General features: G+C 38.8%; 1 protein-coding gene across 18 annotated transcripts in view; it reads left to right on the forward strand.

The window, feature by feature from the left end:
• Positions 1-12485, forward strand: part of Zcchc7 (zinc finger CCHC-type containing 7) — a 179682-nt gene that overhangs the window by 143162 nt on the left and 24035 nt on the right. For all 18 annotated transcript variants that reach the window (XR_015619470.1, XR_015619480.1, XR_015619476.1 and 15 more), the window contains 1 exon segment: positions 11981-12016. Coding sequence is in view for 3 of the 18 variants with exons in the window: in XM_087548003.1 (XP_087404129.1) it covers positions 11981-12016 (36 nt within the window). In the remaining 15 variants the exon portion in view is untranslated.

A 12485-nucleotide genomic window follows, 5' to 3' on the forward strand; every position in this document is an offset into this window, starting at 1 on the left:
CCCAGTGCTTTAAATATGCTTGTTTTATTAGGTCCTTTTAGATATTTAAAAAGTAACTTGGGCATTGTAGTGAGACCTCTAATTCCACCACCTAGGAGTCCTAGTCAAGAGGGATTTCAAGTTTTGAGACCAACAAAACTCTGCCTCAAAAATTATGTATTTGTTAATATTAAGAAACTACAAGTAATTGAGAACATTTCTTACAACAAAACCAAAATGGTGCATTAGACCTGCCCCCTCCTGTTGTAAATATGTGTGGGGTTAAAGGATTATCAGTTCTAACCACAATTCCAGAGCCCAGGAAGGCTAATGACTTTGATAAGGAATGTGGAGCTTCCTACAGTTTACTCCTTATCCTAATGGGTTTGTCACTAAGGGTCTGTCACTTTAGCTCTTAATCACATCCATTCCTACACGGTGGCAGGTGCCTATTTTGTACTTAGAGTTAATCATTGCTAAGACATTCCACATTCTTACCTGGTTCAACCCTGTTTCAGGTCAGTCCTCATTGTCTTCTCAGTGCTGAGATTCCAGGCTTGTGCCAGAAGCCCAGAGCAGCTCACTAACCCACATGTAGTTTTGAACTGTTGGAGTCCATTTCTTCTTAATTTACTGGGACTCTTGGCAAGCCTTCCCCTCCCGGCTCTGTATAGAAGCCCTTGACTCACACTCCTGACCTGTGCAGACAGCTGTCTGCCACCCATCTAGTTAGTAACTCCTTCTCACCACTCCTACACTTTCTGTCCTTTCACAGAAGGCTCCGGAACCTTGTTGAATATTGAGACTTTTAACATTTTATAAGTTTAAAGATCAAGTGGGAGCCAGCAAAATGGGTCAATGGATAAAAGCACTTGCACACCAAACCTGGTCGATAAGTTGGATCCCTAGAACTTAATGTGGTAGAAAAAGAGAACAGACTCTCACAGGTTATCCTCTGACCTCTCCATACCATAGCATGCATACACACACACACACACACACACACACACACACACACACACACACACACGGAATAATTTTTTTTTTTAATTTAAATAGATGAACAAAGTTTAACTTTCTCTTCCCATGGCCATCCTTGGATGTCTGTTTGGCCAGAACCAGATACATTCATGCAAAGAAAATTCATAATAAAAACTGATGAGTTGTGTTTGAACTCTTGCTATATTTGAAATATCTCATTAGTTACCAATGCAGAAACCATTTGACTGAAATCCCTATTTTATAAAGTGAAGGACAGAGATACAGTGTAAGACCGAAGTCAGCCTACACCAGTGGTTATTGCCCTCCAAATGACAAAGCTATAGAAAGATTAGAAAAAGATTTCCCATCCTCAAACTGCCAAAGACTCTGTCCTCTTCCCCAAAATTCTTAAATCAAGCATCCTGTTAGATATTTCAGACTGGCCTTAAACTCCAAATCTTCCTGCCTCTTGAATGCTGAGATAACTTATGCACATTGTGAGCTTCCGTACCTGGTTTAATAGCTTTCCTCCTCTGCTTTTAGATAGGGCCTTTCTATGTAGACCCAGAGATGCAAAATCATAGTTGAGAAAGGTTAGCTGCTCTGAGCTGTTTTCTCCTCGCTCTGACTGTTCCGATCTTGAAAGGCTACGGTGTTATATCAGAATCTGAATAGTTTTAGCACTGATGTGAAAGAGCCTTTCACAGTATCAAGAGTCTTAGCCACTTCCATCGTACTTGTTACTGTCCTGCACAGTCTGTGAGGGAATAGTAACTCTGGACCTTTGTGAACAGTTCCCACTTTCCCTTTTCTCTATTTTTCTGTAGGCGGCTAGAATAATCATTCTTGATTGGTTGGGTTTTGTTGTTGTTTGTATTTCTCTGTTAGTGTCTGGCAAGATATGCAGCTGGCTGTGTGTACCAGCATAGCATTCTGCCTCCTAAATGCTGGGATTAGGCATGTGCCACCAAACCTTTCTTGGAGTAGTCCTTTTAAACATGTCTCAGCTTACATCTATCCAAATTTGTATGACTTTGTCTCAGAGTCAAAGCTCAGGCTCATACCGTCTGTACAAGGACTGTGCATGCTCTGACTTCTTGACCACGGGAATTCCTGGAGCGTACTTTATTTAGATGATTTCCTTGAAAGGCCAAATAAACTTTCTCTGTATCCTCTGTTACTTTTCCACTTAGTTGCCCACAAGAACTTACTTCCTCATCTTTATTGTGTCTCCCCAAATGTCTCCTTTGCCCACCCTCATTAAAACAGCACATCTCTATACCTTCAACTTTCCTTGCCCTCTTTTTCTATTTTTTCTCCTTTTTTTCCCCAAAGATGTATCTATTTATTTTTTTTTTATGTATGTGAGTACACTGCCGCTGTCTTCAGACACACCAGAGGAGAGCATCAGATCCCATTACAGATGGTTGTGAGCCACCACGTGGAGCGGTCTGTGGAGCGGTCAGTGCTCCTAACCCCTGAGCCATCTCTCCAGCCCTACTTTTTCTCCGTAACACTTACATCTTACATTGAATCACTTTTCTGTCCTCTACTTTAAACATAAGCTACAAGTGTGTTTTCAGCACACTCATCATAGTAACTGTGGGCTCTAGGACAATGCTGTATCATTGGAGCTCAGTAGGACTTTGAATAATGAATTAATAAATGAGTCGGGTATGCTTGGGTGATAATAAGGTAAACCTAGTTATTTTTCCAGTTCTGTTTAAAATTGTTTCAGTAGACTTGCCAGAAATCGCCCTACTTTGATTCTGTGTTGCTGTGAGAAAAACTGACTTGGGGGCATTTTCTCAGTTGAGATCCCCTCTTCCCAAATGACCTGAGCATATGTCAAGTTGACAAACAATGACTAGCACAGCAGTGCTGAGACTGAAGATACATGCCATTGCATCTGACTTTTTAGATAGGCCTAGGAATTGAACTTGGGTCCTCAGGCTCGTGAAACTGGCATGTTTACCCACTAAGCCATCTGCCCGGCCCTACTTCTGTCCTCATGATCATTTTAATGAAAATCTTTTGTGTGTTCATTGTTAGGAGAACAAATCCCAAGCTAAGAATTAATCATTCATTGAAACTGTTCCCAAGCCACTTAACTAATAAATGAATGTCTAAACTTTATGAAATTGCATATACATATTCTACGTTTTAAATTGAAGCTATGTACCCTAATACGTTTCAACTTTGAAGAGGAATCCAGCCTTGTTTTCAAATTGTGTTAAACAGTTTCCTTCCTCAATATCTCTCTTGAAGACTTCCCCACCCTCTGAAGCTGTCTCTAGCACATGCCTCACTTTCCAGTTTGTGACCCTAGAGTGAGCCTAGCAGCTTAATGAAAGGATTTCTTTGTTGAAACTAAGAACGTGCTAGGAGAGGATGCCAGAAAAGAGACTGTCCTCTGAGTCTTCGGTGTCATTGAGAAGTATGTGGTCCTTAGAAATGGACTTAATCTTAGTCCAGTCCTATGTGAGACTGTGACAAAGTAGGTTGGTACCAGAAATGTGATTTTCAGACTAATTGAACATTTCACCTTCTTTTAAAATTCAGTTGTAAACGTCTATGTAGACTTGGATTTAATTCTTAGATCTCTAATAAGGACAAATTCTGATACAATTGATCTGTGAAATTAAGAAAGGCAGATCCACATTAATGCCCTGTGAGGCTACAAACATAATTAAATACTGCAAGCCAAGGTCAACTCTCCTAAACTTCATTGATTCCAGATAGCTTCTGAACCGGATTTTGCAAATCTCCTTCAAACTATACTATTATATACTAATTAATTCATTGAAAAATGCAGTTGTGTCCAACCTTTTGTCATTGCAACACACCATGTGACTAGAGTCCACATTCTTCCTCCAGTACCATTGTCATGTGCAGAGTACACATTTCAGACCCATTGTCATCTGTACAGTCCACCATCCAGAACTACAAAGTCCAATTAAAAACAAACAAGCAAAAACCCCTCAGAGTGTAAGGAATCTTACAGTTTTGTATTAGGCCACACTCATTGCTACACACATGGGGTGTGTGGGCCACATGCCAGACACACCTAAAAGTGTATGTAATTTCTCTTGAAAACTTTAAAATATCTGCAGAATAATTTTGAGTTAAAATGGACTCGGTTCTCGGATTTGTGTATTGCTTGTTCATATGTATTATTTTATCCTGTTAAATGGGAAAAGGATTGTATACCAGGTCACCAGCCTGCATCCTCCTCTGCACACTAAGAATACAGACAGGCTGACAGACGTAACTAGTTCCCCTCTACTTTTTATCATAGTTCAGTTTTTTTAAAAAGAGAGAAAAGAATAATTATTTCTGGAAGACTTCAGTTTAAGCCAGACTTGATATCATAGCCTGTAATCCCAGCTACTCAGGAGGCTGAAGCAGAAGGATTACCAAGTTCAAGGCCAGCCTGGGCGGCTTAGTGTAAGAACCTAGGAAAATATACCAGTTAGGATTGCTGATAGGGCTCCGGGGTGAGCCGCTTACCCAGGCTGTGAGATGGTGTCACTGTAGTTACATCAGGACTCATAGATGCATTTGTATTTCTGTTGTCCTTTATTTCAGCTTTTATAGTGACTTGTGTTTATTTACTATTTGCTTTATGTATTCAAGGTGTAATGTGCCCTATTCTATTACTTACAAGTATTATATGTCATAAATTCTTTGGGAATAGCATAGTCAGTAACCAGTTTTTTGTACTGTTGAGTGGTTTTTAGCCATTCTAATAACTGCACAGTATCACTCTATTTGTGGTTCTAGCTTGTGTCTGCTCAGTGACTAACCCTGCTGGACATCCTTTCTTGTGCTCATTTTTATTCTTGCGTCATCTTTGGCAAAGCGTCTAGATCCCTTCCCATTTTTAATTGTGGTCCTTATTTTCTCATTATTATTTCAGATAGAACTCTTTCATTGCCTATATGATCCGGAAGTATCATTTCAATCAACAGCTCATTTGTAAATTTCAAGTACAACTTGCCAGTCTTTTATGGCTTATATTTTTGGTACCATTTCTAAGAACTCTTTTTCTACCCTTGGGGCATAAAAATTTTGTCCTGTGTATTCTTCTAGACATCTTGTAGCTTATGTTTCATATACTGACCGCTGGTCCGTTTTCAGTTGGTCTTACATTGGTGTGAGTTGGTTCTCATCACTCATTAAAGTCCATCCTTTGTGTCTTTGTTAAAGATTACATAACCACACTTAAATGGATTGATACTTAGACTTTATGCCATGGTACTGACACCCAACTCTTGACTACTGTGTCCCCACAGTCATAAATCCAGATAGTGAGTGTAGTTTCTTAAAACTTTGTTTTCTCTGTTTCCTTTCTCTTTCCAAATGATTATGTTAGCTCATTCATTTACCTGTGATAAATCCTGATTGGGTTTTGATTATTGTGTGCAATCTACTGATGACTACAGGGGCAGTTTACTATATTGAGCGTTATAACCCAAAAGTACAATATACTTCTTACCACTGACGCTTTGCTTTATGTTACAAGAATTTTGAAGATTTTAATATTGCATATTCTTCATATTTAGATTTACACATTTTTATTGGAAGTGTACCAGTTTTGTTTTGTTTTTTTACCAAATTGCTTTTCAGTCACTTATTGCTTATGTATAGAAAAATATTTTATTAACTATTTGCAGTAGTTCTCCAGTGTTATAGCTTATAGTTAACTTATTATGAATGTTTAGTACTTTGGTATGTGTGTGTGTAGGCCTCAGAGATCAATGTCAAATGCCTTCTTCAACCTCTTCTCCCCCTTATTTTTTGAGAGAGGATCTTTGAAGCTAGAACTCCCTGGTTTGGCTAGACTAGATGGCAAAGCTCCAAAGATCCTCTGGCCTCCGCCTCCCCAACACTGGAATTACAGGCTGTGCCACCACACCCTGCTCTTTACATGAGGACTGGGGATCCAAACTCAGGTCCTCACGTGTTTTACCAACTGAGCATCTCCCTAATCCTTATAATGATTTTTTAAGAAGAGCTTTTAAATTATATCTGTGACAGCATCAAATAGCACCACTGTGGACCCAAACCGTATCTAACATACCCTGGAAGTTATGAGTATCTTGAGAGAAAAAGAAAAGGTAATTCCAAAGAAGAATTAATTCCATGATAAGAACTGAATGATAAAACATGATCATGAATAGAAATAGCTAATGTAGGGGCTGGGGATTTAGCTCAGTGGTAGAGCGCTTACCTAGGAAGCGCAAGGCCCTGGGTTCGGTCCTCAGCTCCGAAAAAAAGAACCAAAAAAAAAAAAAAAAAAAAGAAATAGCTAATGTAGTTACCAAGGGAAATAGTTTGTATCATTAGGTTTTTGTCATTTGAGATGCTGCTTATGTTTTTATATATGTAAATATAAAATAATAAGTGTCAGTCAGCACTCAGAAACTCACTGTTCATTGGGCGCTATCAAAGTGCTCGTGACAGGATTAGGGATGCTGTCAACCTAAATCTTTGTTATTGTTGAGGTATAGGAAGGTTAGTCTTTCAGAAAGGAAGCCTCTAGACTAGTGAGATAGCTTAACAAGTAAGGGCGCCTGCCACTAAGCCTTATACTTGAGTTCAGTCCCCAGAATCTACATGATAGAAGGGAAAACCAATTCCAGCAGGTTGTCCTTTGACCTCCACATGCATACAGGTGCACGCACACAGAATGAATGACTGTAAACGGTTATTTTAAATAAATGGAGAGTTGGTGAGTGGGTAAGAAAGAGAGATGCATGGCAGAAGACCCAAATTCAGTTCCCACCACCCAGATGGTTGGTCAGTCCGTCTATAACTGCAGCTCCTGGGGGCATCAGGCACCAGCCATAAACATTGCACATGCATGTAATGTAAAAAAAAAATAATTAGAAGAAAAGAAATGGAGGTTCTGGCCCATGTAATTGCAGTACTCAGGAAGCTAAGAGCAGGATTGCTGCTTCAAGGCCAGGCTGAGCTGCACAAGAATTTCCTGGAAGGAAATCTCTGGTTACTGCTAAAAAGGAAATGCTGGCAAAAATGCTGTGGCCCTCATTGTTTAGACATTGTAGGGGAAAGAACTCACCTGAGTTTGAGTAAATTGAGCACTGACATGTCAGTTTGAGAACGGGGTGGAACACTTCTGGCTTTCTTCAGTGGCCAAAATAATTTAAAAATTTTGTAGTCAGAAGTTAACTCTAAAATTTAAGGTCAAATACTCTCTGATCCAGTATCCTTTTCTATCATTCTAAACAACTAAAAACATTAAGTAGATCTCATCTGAGTGTAAACTAAGTGGGTAACTTAGGTGCTGATCAATTTGATATTTTCCCCACCCTCACTCTGAAGAAGGGAGTCACAAGCAGCTACATCTAAAGGAAATGTAGCTTGTTCTTTCCTTTTAGATTTGTTTCTGGGAGTCTTTGCTTTCCTACCAAGCTTGACCACTATCCAATAGAGTCTCAGCAGCCTTATTGATGTCCATCTGTCCATGACCATGGAGTGCCATAAAGTATAGAGTGCCACTCTCATGTGACTGCAGTCATGACTAGTAGCAGTTGAGCCTTGCTGTTTAGCAGGCATTGTTCTAAGAATTAATCTTAACAGCTCTAACCATCACAGCAGCACACTGAGAGAGTTCTGGCAGCCCTGTTTTATGAATAAGAAAGCTGAGACACAGCAATATATAACTTGCCTAGGACAGTAAGTAGCAGGGTCAGGATTTGAACCCAGCCTTTTATTTGGTTCTGGCATGTCTAATTTCAGCTGCTGTGCTCTCAAGACTCATTGTTGTCATTTTCTCCTATTGTTTTATGTTTCTCTTAGCTAAAAACCATATGTGTCAGAAAATTAGCAGCTCTTTGTAAAATAAACTTGTCAGTGATCTAGAATCAAAGTATCTACAGAAACATTGTGATTCCTTATTATAAAAAAATCTTTTTCAAAAGAAAATGTTACTTCAGAGAACTGAGTGTGCATGAGTTTGTTGAGGATCTTTTGTGATCAATTTTAAATATTTTTCTGTAAAATATGACAATTGCATTTTCTAATAAAACTGAAATATAATTTAACAAACTTTATGCCCTTATAACTACACTTAACTTAGGAGAATACAAAAAAAGAATGTTTTCTACAAAAAAAATAGCTTGTTAATTTTCCTAATTACAGAGGATTTTGAGTCTAAAAACTGAATAAATTTGACCTTGGATCACAGGATAGTTTTATGAGCCTGGTTCATTTTGGAAGCAGCTTTGAGATAGTAATCAGTGAGTGGCTTTTCACACTGATTGCTGAAAAAATTATAGATGCCGATACATTGCCACATATAGGTGTCATATATATGTCTAATCCTGTTGGTGTTTATGTGTTTATCTCCTTACGAAGAATAGCCATGTTTGTGCAGAAATAGAAATAGAGTAAACAATCTTAAAACATTTTGAATTTTCATTGTAGATTTCTGTAATGTTAGACCTTAGAGCTGTCTTTATGTAGACTTTTGGCTTAAGGTAGATGTTAAGATATTCTTTTAATTTTCTTTTCTCCTAAGATGAATTCCAGCTCACATAAATATGTCGGGAGAATCCCATGCATACACAATGGTTAGCCAAGTGTTTGGACAGTTGGATGACTTGAGAGTCTTTGTATGAAGAGTGCTGACCGGGCTTCAGCGTAGAGTTGTCCTTTGCAATGGAAGGTGCCTAAAACAATGTTAGTGTGTGGGGAGACTCACACTGGCATTCAGATCCAGAGATGGGATTATTTTTCTTGCCATCACTTCTCAGTCAACAAATTTTTAACAAAATTATTCTCCTTATTTTTTTCCTGTGTAAGTTATTCACCATTGATGAGCATTGCTTGTTTTATTAAATCTTTTGTTTTGCTGTAGTGACTTAAGGGGCCAGCTCTTAACAACAGAGGCTTTGACAAAGCACCAGAGGATTCTGTTAAAAAGTTGTGTTTCGTAATTGTAGTTGTCGTGTCAGAGCCTAACTGACTTGGAGCTGAAGGATTTTTGTGAGATGAGTAGCTGTGCCAGCAGGGACCCAAGTCTCCTGGGCTGGCCGCGCTCTCATTAAGATTTGCCGCTAGCAGTGGCGGTGTTGAGCATGTATGTGACGTGCATTCTGTTATTGTATGCTTGGCTTGTCAGCCTGCAGCTTCCTGACACTCACTTATGTCACTCTTTATTCAGAGAGGAAGAAGCTTTTGATAATTTGACAAGACAAGCTCTTAAACGATCTAGGTCATGGCCTTCACTGTCTGTGATTGTGAACATATTTCCTGAAAGCCCTGTCACTCATCACAGCTACATTTTCTCCCGGGGAGCCACAGGCCTGTCCTGGTCTCTTGTCAGCTCATACACTTTGGTTATTCATATACCAAATACAGTACTGGGGTTTTTTTCTTCCCTTTTGCAAATGCTAGCATGTTAGTAAGGCTAATCCTTTCTCCTGTGCTGTGTTCCCAGCAGGGCTGCGTTCAAGGGCTCTCTCTAGTACAAGGCAGACAACTGGCCAAGGGGAGCTGAGGAGGAGGAAAGGCCGCTTAGCGCTGTTTTGTGTTTGTTCATTGTTGTGGAAATATGAGAACTGGTGGCAAGGGCCTTGTCTGTTGAGCACTTGAGTCTTGGTCTGCTGTCAGGGGCTGTTCAAGATTGAGTGTTTTATTTTCTTTGATGTACGCATTTGAGAATAGGGAAGTGGGAATTAAACAACAGATGCACTAAGCCGTTGTTCTCATAAAACAATAATTAGCACCTGATAAAATTCAATATGGGTTGAAATGCACAGTATAAACTCTCAGTTCATCTGGCATGGCAAAGTGTGTTGATTCATCTTTGAATTTTATGAATAATAACACTCAGTTATTCATGTATGTTTATTATCCAAAGCACAATAGATAGCAAAACTAGTTGGACAGAAGTTGGCAACCAGCATGCCACATTGCTGAAACAGATGTACGTGTGCACTTTGTGTGTTCGGGTGTGTGACTTGAGGATGGCCTTTGGGTTCACTTACCTAAGTGCCAGGACGGTGGGAGCAGCAGGGCGGTAGAGTGCAGTGCCCTTTGATGCTTTGTAGGTTTTCATGTGAGATGAGATGAGCAGCTGACTACTCACTCAGTGTAAATGTTTTACTTAGACCAAGTTTTCACTTGCAGTACTTAGCTTCTTTCTTTAGAAATTTATCCTATCTAAATTTCCCATGCAAAACCTATATAAACCTGAATATTTTGCCATTCTGCTTGGTGAGAATTTTTTAAATGTCTATGTGTGTATAATACTAAGGAGTGTTAAAAAGAAGCCACCAATGCCTTAGCATGTAGAAAAAAATGGGATTTTAAAATTAGGTTAGTGGTTGCGGTGGCTTACATTTTTTATTTAAAGTTAACGGCATATGCTCTCTGTCGACCCCTGCTTGGAAGTCTTTTTCTGTAACCTTACATAGTATTATGTACAAAATAGTAATATGAATCTGTAATAGGAATGTTAAGTGAAAGCACTTACATAATAACTAGATTTTTTTAATTGCAGTATTATCATCTAATAAGAGAAAAGAAGTTTCATGTCACCCACTACTAAATTTCTGTATCAGTCATCAACCTCATGGACAGAGCAATCAGATGATTGTTCAAACACCAAGTCATTCTTTCTTCTCTTACTAAATTGCTACGACATCAGGAAAGGTCACATGGTAGAGTGGCATTCTGCCAGTCCATGACAAGTCAGTGAGTGTGATTTTTCAACCGTATTATTCTGAGGATACTGTGGTAATCAAGAACTATCCATAACTACTGTATAAATAACTGCTTGCTTATCTCTATCGTAATTGAACTCAAATTATATGAACACAGCAAAAGGTGTGTGCTAGAAGGCAGGAAGATATATCGTACACTAGGTCTTGTATGTAAGTATGTCTCAGTGTGTCATCCTTAAGAACCTGGGAGCCAACCACTCTGTAGCTGTTCTTCATGTGGTACTGACATTGTCTTTGCCTCCTGAAGCTACTTTTAATTTTCTAAAGTTATTTTTCTTTCAGTTAGTGTTACTAATCCAGAAATCATTGACATAGGTAGTAGTTTTTTCAGATGCTATATATTTTATGAATATGCCATTGGAAATGGGAAGGGGACCAGTGGACATTTTAATTTACATGCTTTCCTATAGAAAAATCGCACGGGCTAGATAAGCTTGATGTGCATAATGTGTACTCTTTCACCTTCGTTACACATCTTTTGTCTGGTCACTTATGAGGTATTTTCAATAGAGATTTTGCTGTTTATAGTTATTGTCATCAGCATTCTTTTTCTGCAAAGATAGTCAACTGATGAGCGAAACGGTGCTGTTAGACAGTTTCCTCTTGAGAGAGATCAGAGTGTGGCTCAGGAAAGGACCTCTAGCTGGTGTTTGTTGCTGAGTATTTCGTTATCTATTATGATTTCAGTAAATTCATCTTGGACACAATTTTTGAGGTTTCACTTTTTTGTGTTATATTTTTTCCTCTATAAATATGAACATGTAAAATTTTGTTATATATGAGAAAGGCCATGGACTTTAGGGGTTGTGCTGTGGTTTAGCTTGGTTTTCTTTTTTCATTAAGTTTTAAGTTAGCACCAGCAGACATTACAGATAAGTACACTGCGCAGTTAAGGCTTCTTTAAAGCGGGGTTCTTTTAAAGACTCTCTAGGTTAGTCTTACGGATCTAGACCACTGCTCTTCACTTACCAGTTTAACTGACTTACGGCCCTGCATCATACTATAGTCCCCAAACTTCTAACCTGTGAAGAAAGAGAGGAAAACTTTGTAACTGGCTTCCTGACAATGGCGGGGAGTGTGTTAAAGCAGTGTAAAATTCAATTAAACCGTCTAGCCAGGTTTTTGAAGCTGAAATGCAGACCCTTTCTGTTAAGCTTCTTATTTTCCTGTGACCGACACCGGTGGATGCTGGGTTATGCCAAAACCAACAGGCTGTAAAGTACCTTGTTTCATGCTCCCAGCTGATCAATATTTTTATTTTCCAGGCTTGCCCAGAAATCTGGAGGCAGTATCACCTAACGGTGAGTAAAAACACCTTTTTATTTTCCCCAAGACCCAGCCTATTTACCCTTCTCTGAACTGCTGACCATAAAATATAGACAAGCATCTTCTGCAGCAAGATAATAAACATCTGGAGAGTTTGTACTGAGAAAGCAATAATACACCTATCCCTCTCTCCTGCCCACTGCCTGTTCTTTATTTTCCTGTTTTTAAAAGATTTCAACTGGTTTTTATTACTCATGTCACTAAATGATTATATCATGATACCCTCAGGCTTAGACTATATTCATTAAATTAAAGGGGAATGTATTCTAGAAGCTATGAAGCAGTAAAATAATCCTGTGTCTTTAGAATATTATGTTACCACAGTCCAGAAGCATACAGCCCACAATATCATCCATTGTTTTTCTGCTTTTACTGAAATATTATACATTCTTAAATGAAGCTAGAAAGAGCTTAGTGTACCTTTCATATAGGACAATTTAACTC

Source organism: Rattus norvegicus, chromosome 5 (genome assembly GCF_021556685.1).
Source record: "Rattus norvegicus strain SHRSP/BbbUtx chromosome 5, alternate assembly SHRSP_T2T, whole genome shotgun sequence".
Classification (NCBI taxonomy): Eukaryota; Metazoa; Chordata; class Mammalia; order Rodentia; family Muridae; genus Rattus; species Rattus norvegicus.